Raw genomic sequence first — 23,579 nt, 5'->3', positions numbered from 1 at the left:
ATGATTTTTTCCTTTTCTGCACAACTTATCAAATGAATAAAAGTTCTCAAGTTTCAATATTTGAATAGATGGCCCACTTTGCCATATTCCATAAACGTGAGAAACCGGAAACAATTTTATAGAGTAGAGGCCACGGGACCTCCGAAAATTCTAAAGTTCATAGTCCCATTTCCCAGCCCTCTCTTGTTTCTATTCAACTATTTATCATTTGTTCTCAGTTTTTTGAAACTATAATCGGAGCCCACCCTTGAGACTATGTCCCTTGTATCCTCAAGTCACTTTCACTTCCATCAAATGAAGTTCAAACACCAGTCATTTTTCATTCTCTTCTTTCGCAGCCTAGCTATAATCTCTTGTTTTTTCTACAATGTTGTCTTGTTATTTCCGGAAAACACAAAGTCAAGTGAAGTTTGAACATAGAATCTTTCTACCGGCTTTTGATTTAGTTATCAAAAGAAACAGCTTCATCATGCTTTGATCGTTCCTCTCGATCACATCATCTCCACCAACTGACCCTTGAATGAATGAAAAAATGGAAAAAAGTAAAACCTATTATTGAGGCTACAAGGCAAACCGCAAAAAGAAGAATAGTCTGTGTGGTTTCGCTCTCATCTTTTGTCTTCTTCGACTTCTTCTTCTTTTTTTCCATCTTCTACCGGTCGACCCATCCCTCTCACCCATTTTTTCGCGCATGCGTGGTCTTTTTTGACGAACACCGAATAGATAGCTTCTGGTTCACCTTCATTGTTCCACTCAGTTGAAATTGAAACTAAAATTGTAGGTGTTACTTGTCAAGTTGTAAACTAAACCGTTTTCGACTAAAGTTATACCAATCATCTTCGTGTGAAGCTTGTTGAGAAATCGAAAATTAAATAGTTCCAATTAGTCATTTCACAGAAACATTTCGACCCCATAATTTATAGATTTTCATAAGACACTAAAAAATAAAGTCACAGTTTTTGGGTTTTGTTATCCTCTTCGCCTTCTCGTACTGCATACAAATTTTTCTTTCACTCACTATCCGATTTAATTCTGTTTTCGCAGAAAGCATACATTCTCTGAACTTCTTTTCAATGTTTTTCACATTTGCATTTCTTTGTACAGACACCATTAGAAATGATGTGAGAGATTTGCCGAATCGGATTTTTGTAGTCGATCATGTTAGAAGAATTTATGTTTCTACTTTCCCCCGACATTGTATCAATTGACTTTTCTTTAAATCGAACTATCAGGTTCTTGGAATGAAAAAATAAGAGTATTTTGCAAGGAACACTTGACTAATTCGTCTTCAAATTTAGAATTCCAGCTTTCAAAGAAGGAATTCTACTGAATTTGTCGAATAGTGTCAGCTTCTCCCTTTTCTGAGACGTCACCCTTTTACACCTCTTTACTCATAATTGTTTGCGAGATGGGCAGAGTTGATTGGATGGTCACTCTACATTGCTTTCAACTGAAATGACTCACTTTCATTCTTCATTCCGCCCGTCCTTTGTTTGCTTCCGGATCGTGTGCCAGCTGACTTTCCATTCCCCGTTTTTTTCCAATTCCAAACATTTTCGTAATTGTCATAAAAAGTGTCTCGCCAATATATATTGCGGTTGGCTGTTATCTTGCTTATGAATTTTTCCTATTTTTAGAGAAGCCATTAGAGAAAAAGAGAGCCGAGAGTATCAACATCAGGGAAATTTAGAAACATTTCTCTAGGCCAAAGGTTTCCTTTAGGAAATGAGAAAAAAGTGGGACCCTTGGTCTTGGAATCGTTTTCTGTGTTTTTATCGTGTTTAGATCAAACACGTTTGCAGGAAGTTTGAAAATGGAAGCCTTTGATGAATCTTTTCTATGCATTTAAATTTTTTACCAAAAAATGAAACGATTTTTTGAAAGACGATTGATTTCGAAATGAAAATCCGGTTTCTAAAATTGCAACTGAAGAGCGAAAAAAATAAATCGCAGACATCCGAAATTAATCTCAAAATTCATTCAAAGACCAGTTTTTTGAGTTTTGTATTTGGGCCAAATTTTGCAAAATTTTGAAATCCAATGTTTTGAAAGTTTTAGTTGATTGCGAGTGAAGGTGTATACCAAATATAAATACCAAATATGAGAGTGAAACTTTAAAAAAATATTTTTAAATTTTTAATTAACAGGCAATTCGGATTTCACATCGGATTTCCCTTATAATTTTGGAAGTCGCCCAAAATAAATTTTTCTGCGAGTTTAGTTTTAATTCTATTTCATCAACTTTTTTACTGGTTGGAAAACCTGCAGTCATGTTTGATATTACTCAAGAAATCAACATTTTTTGTTGAAAATTTGTCAATCTATCCAAACTTTCGCTGACAATTCTGCGAAAAACAGAAAATTCTGGAGTAATAAATACGATGTATCCATAGTATATTTTAAAAAAATATATTCTTGTTCACTCCAAATTCTTGAACTTAGTCAGTTTCATTGCAAAAATTGTGAATATTTTAGAAATAGATATACTCAGAATTTATTAGCTTCATTATACGTCTCTTTTTAGTTGCCTTCATTTTACTTGATACTTCCTTTTTTGAACCCTTGAATATGTCACCAAAAGGTGTCATGAATCTCAAAATTGACCAACATCTCATTATTCATGGCTCTTTTCTTGCGCGTTTTTCAAGAACAAAACAAAAAAGAAAACACCACCTTTTTTCTCAATTCTTACTTTTTTTAGTTTTTTTGTCCTATTATTCTCCTTTACTCTTTTCCTTTTCCCTTCACTTTCTTTACGATAACAATAAGTGAGAGGCAGGAAGTACAGACTATTCTGAATAACAGGAGTGCTCTTTTCTGGTGCTCTCTACGTAGTGATCAATGTGCTAGGCCAAGTTCCGTTATCAAAAAAAAATGGAACAGGGAGTCAAACTCGAATAGGAATTTTGAAAGGAATTATAACTGTCACCTAGTGCCAACATTTTTCTTTGAATGCTTACTTGCATATTCTTCAATTTCTTAAACAGCTGATCTTTGGGCGTCCGACACCGTCGTCTTATCGGTGAAACTGTCCCCACGTGGCCTGTTTAGGAGCGGATCGTCCCGAGAGCAAAGCGAAACAAAACCGATTATCAAGTGATAGGCAAGTGATCATGAGCAAATAATGAAGCTTTGTTTGACCCCACCTAGACTTTGCGAATGCACGTAACTGTAAAATTTGAAAGATTTTTCGGTGGACTCAAGTTCAAGCTGTTTTGATATGCTAGTATGCTTTTTCATTGGTCTTTTATCTTTTGTTTATCAGAAATTGGAATGTGGTTTGATGGTTGTCTATGTTGAAAAAAATTATCAGGAAAATATTTTATTATTTGGAACTAAAAAAATAGGTTCTCAAACTGATTTTATCTAACCTAGACAACGGGCTCATAAAACAAAAAAGTTCTGATAATTAAAAGAAACCAGGAACTATTTCGTTAAAACTGTTTAGTAAACATAAAATATTGTACAGGAAAATACGTTGTATTTATTTCTTTTTAGTTATTCTGAGAATAAGAAATGGAGGGCTTCCTTGTACTACTAGATTACTATACACATGTTGAAAAACAAAGATGTCACAATTTTATCAACTCCATAACATATTGGACTTGGAATATTCCGCATTCTTCAAGAATAGGCAATCAATTAAAACCTTAAAGTAGTTTTCGTTGCCCTTTCACTTACAGTACTAAGGTCAAACACACCCAAAGATTTTTCTAGTTCAACTATAAATTGGTACGAATCAAGTTTATTTCTAATGAACCCATCAGAAAGATCATGTACAATTATTTGATCTGATACATTCTTTGATTTCCCGAAGAAATCAAGACACGTGGGTCCTCATCTGCATCTGTCTTATGACATTTTCACTATTGGCCATTCTCCGGAGTGTCGTTGTTTGATGTTTCTATCCAACTGAAAGTTGGTCTTTCCGAGGTTCGTCAAATCTTTAGTAATTGATCCGGGATCAAAACAATTTTCACTTCCTGAACAATCGAGTGCCAGTTCCTTGTCTAGTGACAAACAAGGGAATTGTAGTCTTATCAGCTAATTATTATCTGAAAATTTTCGGAGTTTTCCTCGCAAAAATGCAAATGAGAGCTGTCAGAATTGGTAAAGCGTCTATTGTGGAGTCAGGGTTGCATCAGAATTATTTCGTCATTGTCACCTAATGAGTGATAAGGTTGGAGCCTGACCATCATCACCTCATGTGTACTTTTTTGGTAAATATGCACGTACAATTCGACTGAAAAAACAATGAGAGCAAACACATTGCTTCTATATATAATCGTAAATGTGAAACAAGTTTCATGTTTTCTCTTGGAAAATATTTAGTTATAAAACTTTATAATGTTTGGGCAAACGGAGCAAACAATAAGTGAGTAACGTTTCTTCAGGCGGCGGTATATTTACATACTAATCAACTGATGATATCACTTCCTATCACACTCGTTTATTGGTCCTAGAACAATAATTGTAAACGATTCCTTTAGTTTTGTCAGATGTCGATCTCCGGTTTTAATTGATCACGTGAAATGTTGAAAAAAAGTTAAATTGTGAACAACATATGGTTTACAATGTCTGCACACATAATCTATGAGATTTCAAACAATATATCTCTCGATACATCCTTTCATATCTTCACTACAAACTTGATGATGTCACCCATAACTTTCCTTAACTAGGTTCAAATCTTTTTCATTGTTTTTTAAGGAATTTAGTTCCTTGGTCGTGTTTCGTGTTTTCAAGAATATTCATGACATGAAAAACTGGAAAAGTGAGACGCATGAACTAAAAACAGTATCCGTTAATGACTACATCAACTACGACAGACACATAGATCCTTTGATTTCGAAACTTTTTATTTTCTAGGTTACCATGGGCAGTCATTATTTCTTCCGTTAGTCACCTTCATCACTTCGTCTATGTCTCTTCTTTGCTTCTCTATTTCCAATTTCTCGTTCATTTTTGTTAAGGCGCGAGGCACGTTGTGTATGTGAAAATTGCCAATTTCTAGACATATCCATTATTCAATGGCTAAATTTAAATGCAATTGGTCACCTTTCTTAGTGCTTTCACGAGGGTCGCCCATATTTGATGTCGTCACTTCTCATAGAAGGAGACAGAAACAATACATTTAAAATTCATTGTCGGTGTTCGACATCTCTATTATTAGAACGTAATACTTTCGGAGAGGTGTGGGTTATGATTGCTCATTCTTTTGATGTTTGTCTGACCTTTGAGATTTTGGATCTGAAAGACAAAGAACGCCATTTTCGAGAGCATCTGAAAAACGTAAAAAAGAGAAAAAGAAGGAAGCAGAAGTCGTTCACATAGTTGGCTTATATTTATTTCACTCTATAACTCAATTTTTTTAAAGAAAAAAATGGAAGTGGTTGAGTGTTTTGACGAGATTTCAAGTGAATCGTTTGAATTTCCTGAACGATTTCTAAAAAGGCTTTTGGCTCGAAAGAACCACGGTGGTTTCATAACTTGATTTCATAATAAATATACTTAATATTCTCTTAGTCTTGAAACTTGGTTGGAAATTTGAAAATCAAAATTACGAAATAAAAATGAATGTTTTATGTATACTGTATGATAAAAACTGACTCATTTTTCTAGGTGGACTGAAAAATAGTAAAATTAAATATATGTAGCTGAATAATTTTGTTTTTTTAGTTTTGGCATGAAAAATAAATAAAATGCTCATTCCTAATGTGCTCCTCGAGCAAAACAATTAATAATGATGAGTTGCAAAAATGTTGGTAAGTGATAAATTGGGTGTTGAGAACCACAACGACACGAGAAGAGCTTTGAACCTTTACTTGTTTTCTTGTTTTTTTTTGATATGATGTTTGAAATCAAAACATGCAAAACGTAGTAAAATAGAACAATTACCTCTCCTTTTTACATTTAACTACAAAAAACTTAGAGATCAATGGGGTTGTTGATTGTTTCTTCCTCTTATCATTCGGTATGACTCTTTTTTTGGAACCTCCTTGTATTGCTCCCACTCGAAAAGTTATTTAAAATTCAGTTGTGCTTTGTTCTTGAGTCAAGTGAGTGAGTGGCTCAATCAGAATCAATCTGTTTATTTGAAAGAGTGAGTTTGCATGGCTTCCTCATTGCGTTGCAGAATGTCGTTAACTGGCGTCACCTTTAGAAAGGAGATTATTGTGGTTAAAAGCTTTCCCCCTTAACACTTTTCCTCATTTAGATATTATCAACTAATCCTATCCCCGATTCTATTTCCCACGCAACATATCTATTTCCATGTCTCTGTCACGTACACTACACTAGAGACTTTCTCTAATTCCGCTCTTTCAATACTGTCACAACTACACCACGTTCGCCAAACCATTGTCACTTCTATCAGTACCATTAGTTCGAACGTCTGTGTTCTACCTCTCTTTTGGTGCCGCCGTGTTGTTGGAGCGTTGCCAACGACTCTTCTCTATGGGCGGGGCATACTTGCGCTGAGGCTCCTCCTCTCAATAGACGACGCCCTGCGATGGACGCCTGTGTTCATAAAGGATACATACCAAATATTGTGCTATTCCGAAAGGCTCAAGGTGACTTCTTCCGTAACTTGTTTTCTTTTCATTCAATTACTTGACTTTTTGTCTTTGGCTTTTCCATTCTTTCCCTTTCACTATTTCCTTTCTCACTTTTCCAGTCCATCCAACGTCCATCGACAAAACCGTTTCCGGTTTATTGTCTTGTGTTCTCCGTCATTTCCTGACTGCTCATTCAGCTTGAAACCTTATTTATTGTCTTTTCTTCACAGATCCATTTATCTTCAATGACGTACCACTTTCCATGCTAAACCAATCTAATTTCAGTGCACACCAATCGCAACAAATTCAAATCCAATACTCCTTCAAAATGTTGGTCGCTAATAAGAAGAAAAGCTTTTTGATGAAACTTCTGAAATTTGTTGGAAGAGGAAGTAAGGATTTGTATTTTATTGGAAAACTGAATTAAAAAAATTAGAAAACAATCAAATATTCTGCTCGTGACACCATTCCGAGAAAGACCAAAAAGTGGCTTTCTGCACCTATTTGCCCTTCTCTTCCTCTTTTTTCCTCGTTCGTAAACACTTTTCATCCCACCAAAATTTGATGTATTGACTCTTTTTCTCTAACCTTTTGTCTTTCTCCTTTTTCACTCAAAAACTCAAAAATTTGCACGTGACGCTAGTTCAAACCTTTGCTCATTGACGTACAGTGTATTGACCCGAAAACTATGGGTCAAAGGGGCTAAAACCACTTTGAATAGTTTAGTTAGTAGTGATATGACCAGAAAGCAGGCTTTCAATGAAATAGGAAAATATATTTTTGAGACCACAACAAAAAATAGAGGCTACAACTGTAAATTATATCCACGGGACAAGGGAAAAATAACAGAAAATCAAATGATCAAAACTTTCAATCTTATTTTTAATTTCTTTCAGATCAAGTACAATCTTCCAAATCTTGCCTCGCCCAGATCTACGAGCAAAGAAAAAAGCAAAGACAACGGTGAGTTAAAAGTTTTAAATAGCTTTAAAGATAAAACGTGCAAAAGAGGACTCGTGCCCTTGCAAAAATCTATTTGCTTTTTCTACAATTTCCTTTTCCGTTCTGGAGTTCTTAGCAGGAGCTTATCTTCTTTTGCTGAGCGTTATTTCTTTTACATTAGCTTTTTCTTCCAAATTTCATACAAAAATTCAAAACACAATATTTGTAGTATTTTTGTAGTTGGGGCGTTAAACTAATTTTGTTAAGACGGAACTAGCGGTACAAACCTGACAAAACCGAATTAACTATTACTCCTGTCACTCACTAGTTCCTTATAATAACCCCCAACATAACACAACAATCAAATTCATAGCGGTAAATTGAAACAAAAAAATGTATAGACGAACAACCTGTATACTTGTAAACAAGTGAAAAATAAAGAAGAAGAGTAATAAGATGTTAAATGATGTGTGATGCTGTTTCAGGTCGTCAATCAACTCTCAATTCTCCCATATCGAGCCAATGCCAACGATTTTGGAAGAAGATGAATTCTCGATGGCAGCCGAATGCCGTTGATTGTCTACTTATCCCATTGTAGCTGTACACCCGAATCTCATACAACAATCCACAGGGTCCTCATCGTTTGACCCGAACCTCGCTCACTGTGTCTAGTCATAGGAGGACTATACTTCCTCCGCACTTGGAACCATCTCTCTCTCTCTCAATCCCAACGGGTGTCTCAATACGAGTAGTAGCAACGGGAATCTTCATTCCAAATTCACCTTCATTTCATCAATTGTCGTTTCTTTATTCTATATTCTTTCTGCTGATTTGATTTGAAGGACTGGAACTGTCAGAAAGAAAATGAATTGTTTTAAATTGATATTCGAAATACACATTTTTGGCACAAGATTGCACTTTTCAGATGTTACGTGACAGTCTCCATGCGGTTATTTTAATTGATGTGTATAGTGGCCACACAGACCATTCTGGAGAGAGAGAGAGAGAGAGAGGGAGAAAGAGATCAGAAAGTCGAGATCACAAAAACAACGTTGTTTTGAATTTGATGTTTTGATATTAAGTAAATGCGACAGTTTATACTTGAAAAAGTTCCATCATTTCGGAAAATATCGGGAATGAAGATTTTAATGTTTATGTGAACAATGGAAACTATTCTTATCAGTTATTAGTTCTCGAATGAAACATTTATATTTTCTAAAAATAACTTGACCTGTTTAACGACTTCAAACGGAAATGTGCTTAATGCTCATTGATGGGTAGTTATCAAAATGCATAAACAAGTTTTCTTGCACTGGTTTATAAAGTTTATAAATAGCATTATTAGTAGAAAATGAGAAATCATCATTACTCCCAAATTACGAGAATATGCAAGATCTGCTTGATGTGATTTTGCATTCTGAATTCAATAAAAACATATGTTCCTTAAAAGTCCATGAAGAATTTCTTCAAAGCAAAGTTCAGATCAAGGATTTTATTTCTGGAGTTCTATTCATTGCAGTGAAATTGTTATTTTTATAAACATTATTTGGAGAATACATGACGTTTTTAGGCATTTGTTCCTACATTAATCCGAAATAACCAAAACTGAAACAAAAACAATTTCATTTAATAATTTTATTTTATTTTTCAATGGATTTTACAAAATATTTTAAAAACAATTCTTCTGTAAATTTCCATTATATTTTACACTCATGTTTCTTCAAACTTTCCGCCTGCTCAATATATATTAAACACTCGTTCCAAAGTGTTTCACCACGTGCTCTGCACTGATAGTAGGGTTGAACTCTTTACCCAAAGCAACATCATATGTTTCTTTCACTTCTAATCGTTTCTGGGATGTTTCAAGTGTCTATACTCTACAGATTGTTGTCATTGCAAAAACAGGTTACAGTAGTATCTAAGTATTTACACGACCCGCTTCCACCTACACGCACTCTTCCCGACTTCAGCGAAAACAAACCAAGATGCAGAAAAGCAAAAGGGAGGCATTTTTAAACAATTTTTTCTCATTTTTTACGTGAACTGAACTAGTATCATTGAAAAAAAACGTAAAAATGTGACGAGGGAGATGGAAAACACGTGTTTGTGATTATTTTGTATTTTTCAAATTACGACGATGTGTTTGATATTCTGTCGATTCGTTATAATTTTTTGGATCCTATTGCAAATTGAGGGGGTTGTTGTTAATGATTCAAGAATCCAGGTGATAAAATTTAAATGAAAAAGTTGTGAAAAGGTTTGTATAACTTCAGGCATTACTTTTGAATTCGTCATTTTCCATTGAACAGTTAGATTATCGGAATAAAAATGAGATTCGGTCTGGCGAAGTAGCGACTCCTGATCTTTGTAAAACATTAATGAAGAGATGGTTTCAAAATTTGAATAGTTTAAAAAATGGAACATGTAAAAACTCGGATGATTGTCTGGACGCATTAGATCGTGAGTTGCTGCTTTGAAAGTTTACCAGACACAAAATTAATCAATGTGGTACTTTATGCTGAAGCTTTGTTCTGAAGCATAATTACTTATTGTGATCTGCTTGAAGTATAGCGCCTTTTTTGAGGAACTGCGTGTAACTTTGATTACTATCCGAGGTTTTATAGTGTAACTTGCATTCATAGCAGTTTTGAGTTCTCTTTTTTGTTGAAATTATCACGCTTGTGAAGATTTTTCTATTTTTTCTGACGAGCTTCAACAGATGAACTTTTCGAACTTCAAGGACTTTTATCAAATATTCATTTTCTTTCCACGTCATTTCACATGTAACTTCAAATATTTTATTCTACCTGCTCGCTCAATACTTTACAACGTTTTCTCCCTGATGTTTTACATAGAGATACTTTGAAAATTGTGAAAATATAAAAATATAAAACGTGTTTTCTGTTTTGGTTCTGCAGAATTAACTTCCGCAAATTGAATTACTCTGAAAATATAATGTTTTTGTTTCTTGCTCGTTGAATGTGCAACGTGTTAAACAAAATCTTGAAAGCCACCACTTTCAATGAATGATTTATGTAAAAAGTGACATCGGCTAGACGCTAAGAAAAACATTCGAAAATACCAAAAAGTTCCCCATATAAAATCTTATTTTAGAGTTGGATGCATTCGCGAGATATCCGGCACCGGGATCCCCAAATATTTATGATGGATCTTTCCGGAAGTGTAACGATTTGAATGAGAAAGGAGGACATCGGAGGAAATATTGTTATTTAATTCAGGCAGATGAAAAAATGAATTGTCGAGAGGAATATCATTCGATTCTTTTTAAGCCCAACAGGACTGCTTTTGGGTTTTGTGGTCCTGAAATCTGTCATGGGAAAGACTACGCTTCAATGTTTGGAAGCATGGAAAAAACATTTCATTTTTTGATGGATAGGCCCGTCTGTGCTGCATTTTGCACAGTTCGAGATATTCCAAAAAAACTTCAATTTTATTTTTTCACGTAAGCCGATTTCCAGTAGGATTTCCTTTTTTTTTTTTCTAGAGCTTTCTTGATAATGCTCGGCAGTGTTGTTTTCTTCTCGTCGCTGTATGATTATGTTAGAGACACTAGATATCGCCTGAGCTCCGAGTCTGAAAAAGTTTTCGGTAAGCCGTGTAATTTAGAAAACAATAACAACTATTTTGGAGAAAAACATTGAAGCTCTCTTTTTAGTTGTGATCTTAAAGTTGCTGAAATAACAAAAAAACCTGTGTATATAAAATTTCGAGAAACCTGAAAATCGAAAAGTTTTTTCTAGTTTTTGGGGAAGTTAGTTGATTGTAATTTTGAAATGGTACAAAATCAGCAAGGAACGTTGCTGATTGTTTTAAAGTTAGAGCATTATAATATAGGAAGATTAGTCAGAGGTGGGCAAGCATATTTTAAAATATTAAATTTGTTTTCTGTTTTCAGGTCAACGAATAATATTATCATTTTCTCTATGGTCCAACATCGAATTCATATTTCAAGATAAACGGCCCGATTACATTAGAAGTCTTGATTGCATTCGAGCTATCACTTTTACATGGGTTGTCGGTCAGAATGTTGTTGGTCATTTGGGATTTTATGGTATGATTCTACACACTATAAATAATATAACAAATTTTAATTCAGATGATAAAATTCGTGTAGATCCATCCAAAATTTCCTTGGCAAGTTCAGCTATGTCTAGCCTTCTTCCGATATACACGTACCTTTTTATGTCAGGACTCACAGTATCATATACATTCTTAAAAGTGATTGAAAAATATTGAACTTTCGATTTGTAATTAATTTCAGGGAAAACCATCACTTGATGTGCTGAAACAACCTTTTACATGGCTGATTTTCTTTTTCCACAGGTGGATCAGGTACATATTTTTCAGTTTTTTAAAACTTGTTTTCTTAATTAATTTTTGCAGATTGACATCTGCACTCATGGTTTTTATTGGTTTTTTCGATGCCTACGGAAAGTACATTCAAGGCCCTTATGATGCACTCACCGGATGTACGGATGATAGGAAAATTATTCTTGGGGAATGCGAAAAACTCAATTTTCAGATTCCATGGTTACTCAAACAGATCTATGCACATACTGGATGGATATAATTCATATCAGTAATTTTGTAGCTGTCGATGAAATGTGTTATCTGCCTGCTTGGCATTTGGCAGTGGATTTTCAGTTTACAATATTTGCTCCATTTTTTCTGTTGGCATTCCATTACTCAACAGTTTTAGGTACAGATTTTTGCAAGGATGGATATAAAACATTTGATTATAGGAACAATTCTTGCAATCATTGCATCACTTATCGGCTCGGGACTGACTGTATTTTTCTTTTTACAGAATACAATTCTGAATTCAGCATTTACCGGGGACCACGTGTAATCACATCACCCATACACATTATACTATGTTTTTTTTTAATTTTAGACATGACGACAAGCTGGTTGAAATCATTCTTTCAAAACCGTGGAATCAGATGGCTCCTTACATGATGGGAATGATAGCTGGATGCATTTTGGGGAAACATTCTGGAAGTAAAAGAATTATACATCCAGTAGCATCTTCTATCATTTGGATTATAATCACAGTTCTTGGATTGGTAGCTCTAATTTTCGGACACTTTGGCACAAGGTTGTATTAAATGAGCTTCTTGTGAATCATCATCGACACATTTTCAGTCAGCTGGAAAAAGCTCTCACCAACGTTTCTACTCGAGCAGTTTGGTCAATATGTCTTATGTGGATTATAATTTCCACTGAATTGAAATCGGCCGGTCCCATCGGACACTATCTCGAGCATCCGTTTTGGCGTCCCTTCGGAAAATTATCTTTCTGTGCATTTATTGTTCATCATATGCTGCTATATTTTTTATTCAATATACAAGAAGAAGCGCCTAAGTACACGAGTTTCTGGCACGAAGTAATTTTTAACAAATGATTTTAGATACCCTCACAACTTTATTTCAGTATTTCCACTACACCATTCCGATCGTCATCTATTCATATTTCCTGGCTTTTTTCTTGAGCGTCGTCGTTGAAATCCCAATTTTAAGAATCGACAGACTAATTATAGACCAGTTTGTTCCAGTATCAAAAATTGAGAAGAAGACAGATGTAGAAGAAGACGATAGTTTCAAGGATACCAGCAATAGAAGCGACAATACTGATGGAAGTAGCAAGAAAATTAAAAAGAGCCCAGAAAATCAAGAAACTGATTACCAATCAAGAAACGCCTATTCACCTAATGAGCCTCTTCTGGAAAATGATCTTTACTAAATAATGTATTTTTTATTTATTGCCCGAAATAAACATATGTTAGCTAGTCTCAATAGGCACTTTGTCACTTAAAAAACAAGAATAAGTGTCATTGTTTGTGTGGTCAGTTTCGTGGTGTTTGCTGGAGCTGCGCAGCTAATTGAGCAGAGGGCATGAGCACACATTGACCCAACCCTAGAAACGACGAAACGTTAGAAAGTGACGCGATATGCAATGCTCGACACTATTACCGCTACTTTTATTGATATTCTCAAATTGGAAAGGAGAAGCTTCATCGTCGCCGAGAACTTTAAAATTATGTTTATATTTGAAAGCAATTAGAAGAAGTACTGCAGAGTGTGATCAAGTCACTTTAGACAATTTAACGAGTGTAGAAGGTAAGTCTTTTGATTTTTCTTTGTTGTTTCAGGAAATGTTAATGGCTAGAAATAAAACTTTTATGAATTAAAATTTTACCTAACATTTTGTTTTAAATGATTCTGTTATTTTCATATGATTACAAAAATCGGTAAAGAGAATTGGAAAATTCACTAATTATTTTCGTGTATGATCAAAAAACATTCATTTCAGAAAATCAACCAAACTCAACAATGTCGCCTCTTGCAAAGATAATTGCTAACATTGAAAAAAGGAATGAAAAAGTGAAAATGACTAAGAAATTCAAAAAGTTTGGAGTTCCGCTTCCAATGTGCTCATCGAACCTTGAAAGTGGATATAAGGCAATTAGTTTTCCTTTTTTAATTATTTTTTGTAATTTCAAATGTTTTGTCCCTCATTTGTGTTATGGCATATATTTCATCGCATTTCACGCGCCAATCGGTCTTCTTCGATTTCAAACGGCATTGCGTGTCTTGTTTCCACCTGAAAAACTTGAAGTCGATAACAATCTATTTCCTCGAAATATACCGGCAATACTACATACCTTCTAATTTTCAGCAATGTCGAATGGACATCACATGTTCTTCTGGGTACAGTTGTGAGAACAATAGTAAAACGAGATGCTGTATGGAAGCAAATCATTCACCGGAAATTGAGCGAAAAACTGAAGAGTACGATAGAAGAATAGATTCCAGTTTCAGATATAGTTTTTTTTTTAATTTCCAGATTCAAGACATGCCCGTCTCAACTTCAAATGGCATACTTCTGCCAGAAAACTTCCACAGCCAGGAAAACAGTGAAGCCGTGTAAAACAGATCAAGACTGCATGTTCTCAAATGTGCAAAAATGTTGTGACGCTGGTGAGATAAATGAAATTAGAAAAAAGTACGACTCATAAATGTTTTCAGGTTGTGGTTTTAACGTATGCGTCGTGGCAAGTGGAAATTACACACAAAATAGTAAGCAATTTGTATTTGGTTATTTTTCTGATCGCAATTAAAGTTAACACACTTTCTTGTTTCAGCTCTCATCTTCCTTGGCAGTAAATAATGATCTCAAACTTTGACTGCGTGCCTAAACTTTTTTAGATTCAATCTCCTACGTGTCTGTAAATGTATTTCTTGTAGAAAAACTGTAAAATGAAGATTGTATTCTTTGATCTAGAAAAATTAGGTGAAGTTGATCAGATTTCGATCCTTATTTCTTGTAGCCATATCCACCATATCCACCATAGCCTCCATAGCCACCATATCCGCCATATCCTCCATAACCATAATATCCACCTGGACCTGAAATCAATTTGAAATAGTATGATATATTGAACACATCAATCTCTTACCATGTGTGCATGGGGCATAAGTGGGACAGTTACAGCCACCATAACCATATCCACCGTATCCATATCCTCCATAATATTGTCTCTTTACACGCTTTGCTGGAACTCCTTTCGAATCGACAACGTCAAGAAGAGTCCAGGAGATGGCGACGAGAAGCACAAGGAAGAGAATGGCTTTCATGGTTGGTTGCTCTGATCGGAGCAGAAAAGTGCTGCTACTTTCGTGCCGACTGCTTTTATGCAACGGTTTCTCATTGTAATTCCATATGTGCAAACAATAAAATTCCGTTGAATTTTTATTCAAAAAATAGATTTATGATAACCCTGTGTCGTCAAATGATTTAATTGAAACTATTTGTCAAAAGAAAAAGGGCAAACAGTAAAAAACGATGACGATCAGTGGATCTTCAAAATAATACTCTTGTTTTGATCAAGTAGCAATGAACCCGTGATGAATGTTTAACAAAAAATATTATCACACCATTTTTGGACGAATAACTTGTTAATATAATTGTTTCTCATTAAAATTTATATAATCGGACCTGTTGAATAGAGGATGCTCAAGTGTTGTTCTCGTCACATCTTATCACAACAATACTTTGCGATCTCATTTTTGTTATGACTTCAAAGAAACATTTCTGCAAAAAAAACAAAAATTGAAAAATCTGTAAAATGCAGGTTATCTTCATTTAATCATAACACAAAATTTGAGAACATTGAAAACAATTCTAATTTTTGATGAAAGGTTTTATAGAATTGTCACTCATTGAGAAATTTCAAAGAATATTTTTGCAGATAATTTTTTAATACGTTTTCACAGGATTGCAAAAAAATCTTTTTTTAAATACCACAAATCTTGAATTTTTAAAAACTAATTTACGTTTAAATATTCTTGTTTTCAAATAATTTTATTTTATCTATTTTTGAATTCATAATAAAAGTGTTTTTTTTTTCGTCTATAATAGTAATCCTGTCCGTTCGTTTGGTCGTTTCGAACATGTCACAGTGTTTGTTTATGTGAATTGTACCAAAGATTTGAATAGAAATATATTCTCAATGGGTCACTTTTTGTCTGATTTCAAGGCCGATCAGCAGAAGGATTCAGTTCAAGAGGAACAACAAACACCTTTGTTGAACGGAATGCACCGAAATTCTCCGTTTTCCCTTAAATAGCAATTTAAATTAATATTATGATCATTATCCACTCATTCGGAACCCGTTAGCATAGCTAAATTGTCGATGAACGAAGAAGGCAAAACGCTGCCAAAACGGCGAAGTCGCATTGGTTTTGAATCAGATGAGACGGCGGCTAGTCTCTCTTTCTTCCTTTCTTCTAGGATTCCCATCTCGTTTGTTCCTCCTCATCCGTCCTCCAAAACGTCACTCCCAGTCGTTTTCTGCGTTCTCGCCTTTTTCTTATCAATAGCTTATCACAATGATAAATCTTCTAATTATTCTTTCATCCCTTCTAGATTCAATCGAATCAGAATATTCTGAATAGAAGTTTGATTCAAAAGTCATTGCTGAAAACCCATCGACACGTCGTCAAGTGTTTGGTAAAATAAACTCGACGGGACGCAAGAGAGCTAGTTTTTTGTTGTTTTTCTATAGAAACTGAAGAACTTTCAAATTATGGTACAAACCCGGATTATAAAGCAATTTGCAAGCAATTCAACACCCAACTTGACAAGTTAATGAGAAAAGTATGAGTCTCACGGAATATAATTATAGTTCCAAATAAAATCTGAGGTTTATGCAGAATAATTTAAAAATGCTAAAATTCGCTTCTAAATGGTACTAATGTTTGGACACTGCGACGCAGAATCTCAGAATCCTCGTTTAAAGTCCAAAATATTGAACTGCCAACTCTGAAATTTCTGAAACTTCACTAAATTGAACTTTTTCTGTTCGACCTCGTGTTGATATACTTTGACCAGCACATGCGTCAAGGTCTGATACAAAACAAAAAACTCAGAAAAACTGCACGTTACACTTATCTCGATGAACTTGAAAAACCAGATGAAATTGAAATAAGGAGTAAAATTTTCGAAATTTCAATTTCTTTTCTGGCTATTACCGTACAGTCATCAATGGTATGTCCGTCCGTAGAAGATCTAACGGTATGATTAACCGTATTATTTCTATCTCTTCCTCTTTTTTCCTCATTCTCTTGTCATCCTCCGTTTTTTTGTCGTCTCCTCACACGATCTAAATAGTTATTGACCACCACAACCTACAATTTCTTCCTTTATTTGCTGGTATAAGTATTTGAATTTTTGTTTAGAAACATCAACTAGTCAGCAAGTCGGTTGCACTCGAGGAATCACACTTCTCCTCAATTATATCAGCCTACCATAATAATTTCTGTTCTCTGTCTTTGTCTTTTCCGCTCAAGTAGCTGAAATTGTTTTGACTCCTCCCTCAATTCCCGCCTTCTCTCACACTTTCATTGTTTTTTTGTGGTAAGACTTCAATTTTCTCTTGTGATTTTTTAAATTAACTCCAATCTCTAATTGTTTTTGTGGATTTTTTCTCGAGTTATGGAGATTACAAATAGGCAAAGTGCGACCTCTTACCAAAAAATCATTCATTTTGCGGTTGAGGTTTGTGTCCAGTCTGTTTTCAAGATAAAATTGTGTTCACTTAGAACCTTAGGGATTTTTCTATCACCTTCACACATCGATTAAAGTTTAAAGAAAAAAAACAATCACATTAATTTAAAGTGATATTTGGATTAACGAAACAAGTCTAGAAAGTTTTATGTAACTGTGTGGTACCGAATTCTTTACTAATACTGTTTTGTAAATTTAATTTATTAGATTTTCCCCGCTGCAGTTCAAACATTTTTTAATCATCAAACAGGCATCAAGACAGTTTTTGCAATTACGGTCTTTGAAGTCTTGATAGCAATCTTTAAGCTTTTTCCTTCTTCCTCTGAGAATTTTTTCTCTATCTAATTTTAGTTTTTGAAATAACATCAATTTCGCAATAACTGGTACCAAAGCACATGATGTTTCCAAACCTATTGAATATTTTCAGTCCAAAATAATTCAAATATTTACTTTTCCCACATGTAACTATTATTTATGGAATTTTTCATATTAGATTTGTTAAAAATTAAGAAAAACCGTTAAATAATCATCGATTAAAAAACCGGAAAAACCCAAGTATATGTATTTTTCCAGTAACTGCAAAAAAATACTTTTGGAAGAAAGTTTGCTAGACTAAAGGAGGAGTACAACTATTAAGGATACAATTCTAATAGAAACTACGAGTTAATTTTTCGGTTGCTTATTTTGAGTGCAATTTTCATAAAGGATGCTACCTAAAAGAGCAAAACAAAGCAAAATACTATGTGTGAATTTCGAATATCGTTCTCAAAATTTAGATCAAAATCTTAGAAACTAGTATAGTCTGTTCAACCTTGATTTCATTATTATTCTCAACTCTCTGATTTTAATTCGGCGAAGGAAAAAGAAAGAAAAATGGGAAAAAGGCGAGAAAATTTGTGTTACTTACTTGTAAACTTCTCATCTGATGATAGGTATTTTGGGGTTGATGGGCAGTGGTTTTCCCCTCTATTGATACATTGTCTTTTCAGTGTGATAAACATTGAAAATAATAATGATGGGAACGACGACAGACAGTTTAATTTGCAAACTGCTGTTTGATCGTGCCTTATCTTGAAAGAGATTGTGAGAAAAAGGAAAGGTGGTTTCCCATCGTTCTTTTAAGTTCAGCTATCATTAAAGTTACAAGCATTCAGTAATATTTTATTTTTTATTGAAAAGCCATTCCTATACTTTTTTTTGAAATATGATGTATCTTAAATATTGTTGAGTCAACAAAGAAGTTTCTTATTTTTCGGGTATCACAGATTTTCTGTTATATGCAGGAACGTATTCAACTATTCAGGCCTACCTCATGAACAACCTGCCTGTTTTGACATGAACTCTTATGCTTGGAGTATGAAATTTGTAGATTTACAAAATTGTCCAAGTTTCGATTAACTGTTTGAAAGTGCACGATTCAATTAATGTTCCTACATGGGTACACAGACTGCTCCTTCAAATTAAATTTCTGCAACTCAGTGGGACTACACTCAAAATTTTGCAAGCAGTTGTGTTTTAAACGCTTAAACCTGAAACAAAAAACACAACAAATGGTAATTTTTTTTTAAATCTCGATAAATATGAAAATCCAAACAAAAATAGGAAGAAATGTAAGTTTTGCCGACCGGAGAAATCTTGACAAGTCTTATTTAACATTTTTATTTCCGATTTTGTTTTTTTTTTTTTTAGATGCATATATGTAAATAAGTCAAAGCTTTTCAATTGGTGGGTGGTATTCCTTTTGAAGGATGTAGCCGTTGTTTGTAGCCTCTTGACACTTCCTTGCCAGTCTTTTTGAAGGTTGCAAAAATTCTTTTGAGCGGAAAATTTTTAAAGATTTTTTTGAAGATTGTTAGTAGTCTGGGAACTTTAGAATGTGCCTTGATTTCATTTTTCAAAACCAAGATGATTATGAAATTTGTTTACTAATCTTCAAATCTCTTTCCACCTGAATTCAACCAATTTTCTTAAGTATGTTGTTTGTGATTAACTTTTTTTAAATCATCAGACACCAAGACTACAACGTCATTCTTCTTTACGAGATCATTGAAACTGTCGAAGTTGGCTAATATCTGAATAACTTCTTCCTTGAACCCTTTCATAAGTTTTTTAATCCCTCACTGTTCAACCTTCATAAACCGACTGGCACGGTGCTACAAGTGTCCTAGAAAGATAACCCATCGGTTTTATGCAGCTTTTAAATTGAAGAATTGCGCTCCGAACCTTAAATACAGATCCGATCCGATCTTGCCTACATCCGACCCCCACTCTCTCCTCATTGCTTGTCTCTAATTTTGATTTCAATCTTTATTTTCCCCTTCTCTCTCTCTTATCCTACATAGTCACCTACCTTCAAGTGTTCGCGGCTAGCGTTTTTTTTAAGAATAATTCCAGGCAGTAGGTACTTGACATGGACATTAATTCGTTTTCTTTCCAATTTCATCATTCTGTTTTCCATTCTTCTACCAGTAACCGGCATCTCAATGTCTCCGTTTCTCTTTCACTCTCTGCCACGAACCAGTTCTAAACAAAACATCTCACGGCAGCAGAAGATCCGAAAGGAAATGGTTGCCTACTTGAGACGGTGGCGACAAGGCAACTGGCCGCATAATCGCTCCATTTTTACCTCTTTTCCGGGGTTGACGTTCGGATCAGGAAGAATTTAAAGAATTTAGTTGTTTATTTACAGAAAGAATATACCATTTTCCCATATAATTCTTCACAATTTTCGCCAGTCTCGATGTTTACTTTTTATTTGCTTCACGTGGAAAACCTATTTTCATAAATTGTATTTGAGCCTTCTCGAAGTGTTCCAATATTTTTGATCAAAAATCGCTTATCAATCTAAAAGTGCTTTCATTTTCTATGAAGTGATTGTTGTTTTGGTGAATGGATGAACGCTTACAGAGAAACGGATATCGTCTAGATTTGCTTCCATCTTGAAACCACTTATTTGTAACATTTGTTCCTTTCCCACCTACCACAATGGACACACTTGTCAGTTTCTTTTTAGTAAAACCGTTTAGTTTATTTAATCGTTTGATTTTTGTCACTCACTTCAGTTTCACCTTCTTTTCTTCAAACTTCCTTTTTTTTGTCTGAAAGATGTTCATTCACAAATTATATATTTTTCAGAATGTCGGACAACTATGTCCTCGTTGATCCGTTATCTTCAAAACCTATAGATTGTTGGAAGAAATATGTGAAACAAGGACGAGTTTGTGAACCAATAAAGCCTATGAGGTAACTTTTCAATCATTCAATTTGAAACTGAAATTTATTGGTTGTTTTCAGATTAGACACACCAATATTCGAAAACAAAGTTCGATTTGTTTGCATTTCAGACACTCATGAGAAATTGCATGAGGTTAGTGATTGCCCCATTGAACATTATCTCACTTTCTTTTGCCATTTGAATTCCAGATTCTTCCGTACATTCCTGATGGCGATGTTCTCATTCATTCTGGTGACTTTACAAATTGTGGAGACATTGGAGAAGTGATCAAGTTTAATGCGGAAATTGGTAAGTTGAGTGGAAGGAGGAAGAAACAATGTTATAAACTATAAAATCAGCGTAGTATAGTATAGTGAAAGTTGCATAAGAACAAACTATCAAATCAAAACGTTCAGGTGCGGTGTGAAATTAAAACTGAAGATGATGAAAAGTATTTGTAGTGCTAAATGTGTCATTTCTCAGCATGTAACATTAAAATCGAAAATAATTTTTGATAAAATTTACTGCTATTCTCCTATTAAAATTTTTAATCAGTTTTCTGAGTCATTTTCTAAATTTTGTTACAGACCAAATCCTTGATTATTTAAATTGAGTTGATGACGGATAAGCTCATATTTTTTACAAGGTTTTTATCCTGAAATTTAACACTTTAAACGAAAATTGGTGCCAGTTAAATTATGAAAAAAGTAATGTGATAACAAATTCATAGTTAGCAAATATATTTGGGTCATTTTATTGGATTTTGCCAAATTTGTCTGCTTGGGATGCAGGGTCATTTTCATTTGTAATTTTAAATGTAAATCTAATATTTCAGGATCCCTGCCACACAAACATAAAATAGTAATTGCTGGAAATCATGAGCTCGGTTTTGAAGACGGTGAAGAAATGAGTGAACGTCAACTGGCAGGCCTTAACATGCTCGGAATCAATAAAGCCTATGAACTTCTCTCGAATTGTACATACCTCTGTGATAAATCATATGAAGCATATGGACTCAAAATATATGGAGCACCATGGCACTCGATGCCAGGATACTCATTTTTCCGTCAGAGAGGACAAAAAATTCTTCACAAATGGAATCAAATCCCCGCGAAAATTGATGTTCTAATGACCCATACACCTCCACTTGGACATGGTGATTTTAATGCCTGGGACAAAATGGATGGAATCCTTTGTGGATGTGCAGAACTTTTGAACACTGTCGAGCAACGTGTAAAACCAAAATATCACGTGTTTGGACACGTTCATCAAGTATGTAAGACTCTAAAATTTGCCGCAGTTTTCAATTTCTTTCGACTATAAATTAGTTTTTTTTTTAAATACTGGTTGTGCTGTGAACATACTGCACTTTTAATTATTTGCCCGCATGAAGGTCAATTTTCCGATGATGTGGCGTGAATCTTATTTTGTAATTGTTAGCAATAACAATTTTTGCAAAAACAAGTTGAAGTAATTTTTATTTTTGCAGAAGCATGGTGTGACTACGAATGGAGAAACAACATTCATCAATGCAGCACTTTGTGATCATAAGCTTCGAAGTGCATATGATCCAATCATTTTTGATATTCCATTGCCCCCAGGAAAAACTAAACAATAAGCTTGTACATCTCCAAAAAGCTTTACTCTTTTTTATTTCATCCCTCTGTTGCATTTTGATTTTATTCTTGTTCCGTACTGTTTCTCACTTCTGAGTCGCCTTGATCAACGAATGTTCCTTTCAATTGTGTATCATTAGCAATTGTATTTGTGTGTTTGTGTGACCCGAAATGCTTTTATACCGGTCTTCCTCACTTTGGCATTTCTTTTACTGTTTCTTCCCGTGTTTAGTGACCTGATGTTATCCAATAAATGTACATAAAACAGCGAATAATCATTTCATCGACGTATAAAAAAAAGGGTATAATTTTATCATATTTGGGTAGAACATAATGGTTGAGTTGGACATGTTTTTCCAGGAATACATGGAGGTGCCACCGTTCTGCATGAGTTTTGACCAAAACACTTAACATCTTCACAACTCACGGGGGCAGCATTGATTCCTAGTAATTCTCCCAATGATGGTGTTACTGAAAAATTGTAAAAAATTCAGCTTTTGCACAGTTTTAAATTTTATAAAACCAAAAAAATTGATCAAGATTTTATATTATTTTTTTTGAAAAAAACAATTATTTTCCATTCGAGCAGTTCAATCTGAATACAATTTTTAAAAGGAATTTTTTGAATTTTTAAAATGTGGATACGTAGAATGCTCAAAATTAAATGAGAAAACCATCAAATTAATCATTGCTTCTAAATAAAAAATAATATTCAAAAAAAGACATAACACGTCAGGTGCATATATTATTCACAAACGATAAGTTTTAAGCGCTTTCTCATGGCATTCTGATTTGTAATAAAGCGTCGGTTCACATACACATAAAAATTGAGTGCAAGCGGTTCGAATCAGGTTCATGTTTATGAATATATGTTTAAATAATGTCTGACTTTTGAATAACTAATTAATATTGATTAAATAACTTACCTTCTGCTTTTACGCCAAGTAGCATTAATATCCCAAGTGTAACAAAAATGAAACAAATTTTGAAATGCATTGCCAATGAACAAGAAATTTCAAAACATAACCCATTTTACCTACTTTTGTGTCAGTCTTCACACCCTCATATGACCGATACGCGATCATCTTTATAAATCCGTATACAGTTTTGTTAATCCTTTTTAGTATTTCATTTTCTCTACTTGTTATTTACGTCTACCGA

General features: G+C 34.2%; 6 protein-coding genes and 8 non-coding genes across 15 annotated transcripts; 6 read left to right on the top strand and 8 right to left on the bottom strand.

Moving 5' to 3' along the window:
- The first annotated feature begins 304 nt into the window (after positions 1-304).
- Positions 305-441, top strand: T27E4.19. The gene has a single exon (NR_069151.1). It is a non-coding gene; the product is annotated as an Unclassified non-coding RNA T27E4.19 (non-coding RNA).
- Positions 442-509: 68 nt separating this feature from the next.
- On the top strand, positions 510-649 carry T27E4.16. The gene has a single exon (NR_069150.1). It is a non-coding gene; the product is annotated as an Unclassified non-coding RNA T27E4.16 (non-coding RNA).
- A 902-nt stretch (positions 650-1,551) lies between these two features.
- Positions 1,552-1,637, bottom strand: T27E4.13. The gene has a single exon (NR_069149.1). It is a non-coding gene; the product is annotated as an Unclassified non-coding RNA T27E4.13 (non-coding RNA).
- A 4,743-nt stretch (positions 1,638-6,380) lies between these two features.
- Positions 6,381-6,505, bottom strand: T27E4.14. The gene has a single exon (NR_069148.1). It is a non-coding gene; the product is annotated as an Unclassified non-coding RNA T27E4.14 (non-coding RNA).
- Positions 6,506-6,842: 337 nt separating this feature from the next.
- On the top strand, positions 6,843-8,381 carry T27E4.7 (Ovule protein). Its single transcript, NM_072952.9, has 3 exons — positions 6,843-6,949; positions 7,454-7,520; positions 7,985-8,381. Exons 1-3 carry the CDS (start codon positions 6,886-6,888, stop codon positions 8,073-8,075), a joined length of 222 nt encoding a protein of 73 aa, NP_505353.1. The 5' UTR covers positions 6,843-6,885; the 3' UTR covers positions 8,076-8,381.
- Positions 8,382-9,536: 1,155 nt separating this feature from the next.
- Positions 9,537-9,733, bottom strand: T27E4.20. Its single transcript, NR_069147.1, has one exon. It is a non-coding gene; the product is annotated as an Unclassified non-coding RNA T27E4.20 (non-coding RNA).
- On the top strand, positions 9,625-13,308 carry oac-50 (Nose resistant-to-fluoxetine protein N-terminal domain-containing protein). Of its 2 annotated transcripts, NM_001322580.2 has the most exons (13): positions 9,625-9,723; positions 9,773-9,959; positions 10,614-10,962; positions 11,005-11,108; positions 11,416-11,571; positions 11,617-11,738; positions 11,782-11,852; positions 11,904-11,989; positions 12,043-12,219; positions 12,263-12,365; positions 12,415-12,618; positions 12,666-12,906; positions 12,954-13,308. In NM_001322580.2, the coding sequence occupies exons 1-13, from the start codon at positions 9,637-9,639 to the stop codon at positions 13,260-13,262; spliced, it is 2,196 nt and encodes a 731-aa protein (NP_001309487.1). In that variant the 5' UTR covers positions 9,625-9,636; the 3' UTR covers positions 13,263-13,308. The 2 variants fall into 2 exon arrangements, 1 of the variants encoding a protein (NP_001309487.1); NR_136394.1 differs by lacking the exon at positions 9,773-9,959 and having other exon boundaries at positions 9,637-9,723; positions 12,954-13,300.
- Positions 13,309-13,364, bottom strand: T27E4.18. The gene has a single exon (NR_069146.1). It is a non-coding gene; the product is annotated as an Unclassified non-coding RNA T27E4.18 (non-coding RNA).
- Positions 13,365-13,384: 20 nt separating this feature from the next.
- On the top strand, positions 13,385-14,797 carry T27E4.5 (WAP domain-containing protein). Its single transcript, NM_072950.5, has 6 exons — positions 13,385-13,639; positions 13,833-13,981; positions 14,199-14,311; positions 14,367-14,500; positions 14,549-14,599; positions 14,665-14,797. Exons 1-6 carry the CDS (start codon positions 13,471-13,473, stop codon positions 14,688-14,690), a joined length of 642 nt encoding a protein of 213 aa, NP_505351.2. The 5' UTR covers positions 13,385-13,470; the 3' UTR covers positions 14,691-14,797.
- On the bottom strand, positions 14,775-15,174 carry fip-2 (Fungus-Induced Protein). Its single transcript, NM_072949.8, has 2 exons — positions 14,980-15,174; positions 14,775-14,929 (listed from the first exon to the last, which is right to left on the bottom strand). Exons 1-2 carry the CDS (start codon positions 15,155-15,157, stop codon positions 14,838-14,840), a joined length of 270 nt encoding a protein of 89 aa, NP_505350.1. The 5' UTR covers positions 15,158-15,174; the 3' UTR covers positions 14,775-14,837.
- Positions 15,175-19,713: 4,539 nt separating this feature from the next.
- Positions 19,714-19,852, bottom strand: T27E4.17. Its single transcript, NR_069145.1, has one exon. It is a non-coding gene; the product is annotated as an Unclassified non-coding RNA T27E4.17 (non-coding RNA).
- A 169-nt stretch (positions 19,853-20,021) lies between these two features.
- C25E10.14 lies at positions 20,022-20,284 on the bottom strand. Its single transcript, NR_069144.1, has one exon. It is a non-coding gene; the product is annotated as an Unclassified non-coding RNA C25E10.14 (non-coding RNA).
- Positions 20,285-20,723: 439 nt separating this feature from the next.
- On the top strand, positions 20,724-22,690 carry C25E10.12 (UPF0046 protein C25E10.12). The gene is made up of 5 exons (NM_072948.5): positions 20,724-20,831; positions 20,883-20,955; positions 21,012-21,111; positions 21,638-22,074; positions 22,292-22,690. The coding sequence occupies exons 1-5, from the start codon at positions 20,725-20,727 to the stop codon at positions 22,418-22,420; spliced, it is 846 nt and encodes a 281-aa protein (NP_505349.1). The 5' UTR covers position 20,724; the 3' UTR covers positions 22,421-22,690.
- Positions 22,686-23,442, bottom strand: C25E10.13 (uncharacterized protein). Its single transcript, NM_001028506.5, has 2 exons — positions 23,345-23,442; positions 22,686-22,889 (listed from the first exon to the last, which is right to left on the bottom strand). Exons 1-2 carry the CDS (start codon positions 23,412-23,414, stop codon positions 22,732-22,734), a joined length of 228 nt encoding a protein of 75 aa, NP_001023677.1. The 5' UTR covers positions 23,415-23,442; the 3' UTR covers positions 22,686-22,731.
- Between the last annotated feature and the right edge of the window lie 137 nt (positions 23,443-23,579).

Source organism: Caenorhabditis elegans, chromosome V, assembly GCF_000002985.6.
Source record: "Caenorhabditis elegans chromosome V".
In the NCBI taxonomy this organism is placed as follows: domain Eukaryota; kingdom Metazoa; phylum Nematoda; class Chromadorea; order Rhabditida; family Rhabditidae; genus Caenorhabditis; species Caenorhabditis elegans.
Note: the sequence above shows the minus strand (reverse complement) of the source record. Positions and strands in the feature narration are given on the sequence as shown.

What these genes read in the sequence shown, in the direction of transcription:
- T27E4.7 (NM_072952.9), top strand. Translation starts at nt 6,886, where the DNA reads ATGTTGGTCGCTAATAAGAAGAAAAGCTTTTTGATGAAACTTCTGAAA. An exon ending in GAAATTTGTTGGAAGAGGAA is followed by an intron (nt 6,950 to 7,453) that starts GTAAGGATTTGT and finishes AATTTCTTTCAG; the next exon opens with ATCAAGTACAATCTTCCAAA. An exon ending in AGAAAAAAGCAAAGACAACG is followed by an intron (nt 7,521 to 7,984) that starts GTGAGTTAAAAG and finishes ATGCTGTTTCAG; the next exon opens with GTCGTCAATCAACTCTCAAT.
- oac-50 (NM_001322580.2), top strand. Translation starts at nt 9,637, where the DNA reads ATGTGTTTGATATTCTGTCGATTCGTTATAATTTTTTGGATCCTATTG. An exon ending in CCATTACTCAACAGTTTTAG is followed by an intron (nt 12,220 to 12,262) that starts GTACAGATTTTT and finishes ATTTGATTATAG; the next exon opens with GAACAATTCTTGCAATCATT. An exon ending in ACACGAGTTTCTGGCACGAA is followed by an intron (nt 12,907 to 12,953) that starts GTAATTTTTAAC and finishes ACTTTATTTCAG; the next exon opens with TATTTCCACTACACCATTCC.
- T27E4.5 (NM_072950.5), top strand. Translation starts at nt 13,471, where the DNA reads ATGCAATGCTCGACACTATTACCGCTACTTTTATTGATATTCTCAAAT. An exon ending in ATTGAGCGAAAAACTGAAGA is followed by an intron (nt 14,312 to 14,366) that starts GTACGATAGAAG and finishes TTTAATTTCCAG; the next exon opens with ATTCAAGACATGCCCGTCTC. An exon ending in GCAAAAATGTTGTGACGCTG is followed by an intron (nt 14,501 to 14,548) that starts GTGAGATAAATG and finishes AAATGTTTTCAG; the next exon opens with GTTGTGGTTTTAACGTATGC.
- fip-2 (NM_072949.8), bottom strand. Translation starts at nt 15,157, where the DNA reads ATGAAAGCCATTCTCTTCCTTGTGCTTCTCGTCGCCATCTCCTGGACT. An exon ending in TTATGCCCCATGCACACATG is followed by an intron (nt 14,930 to 14,979) that starts GTAAGAGATTGA and finishes AATTGATTTCAG; the next exon opens with GTCCAGGTGGATATTATGGT.
- C25E10.12 (NM_072948.5), top strand. Translation starts at nt 20,725, where the DNA reads ATGTCGGACAACTATGTCCTCGTTGATCCGTTATCTTCAAAACCTATA. An exon ending in GAACCAATAAAGCCTATGAG is followed by an intron (nt 20,832 to 20,882) that starts GTAACTTTTCAA and finishes GGTTGTTTTCAG; the next exon opens with ATTAGACACACCAATATTCG. An exon ending in TGTTTGGACACGTTCATCAA is followed by an intron (nt 22,075 to 22,291) that starts GTATGTAAGACT and finishes TTATTTTTGCAG; the next exon opens with AAGCATGGTGTGACTACGAA.
- C25E10.13 (NM_001028506.5), bottom strand. Translation starts at nt 23,414, where the DNA reads ATGCATTTCAAAATTTGTTTCATTTTTGTTACACTTGGGATATTAATG. An exon ending in ACTTGGCGTAAAAGCAGAAG is followed by an intron (nt 22,890 to 23,344) that starts GTAAGTTATTTA and finishes ACAATTTTTCAG; the next exon opens with TAACACCATCATTGGGAGAA.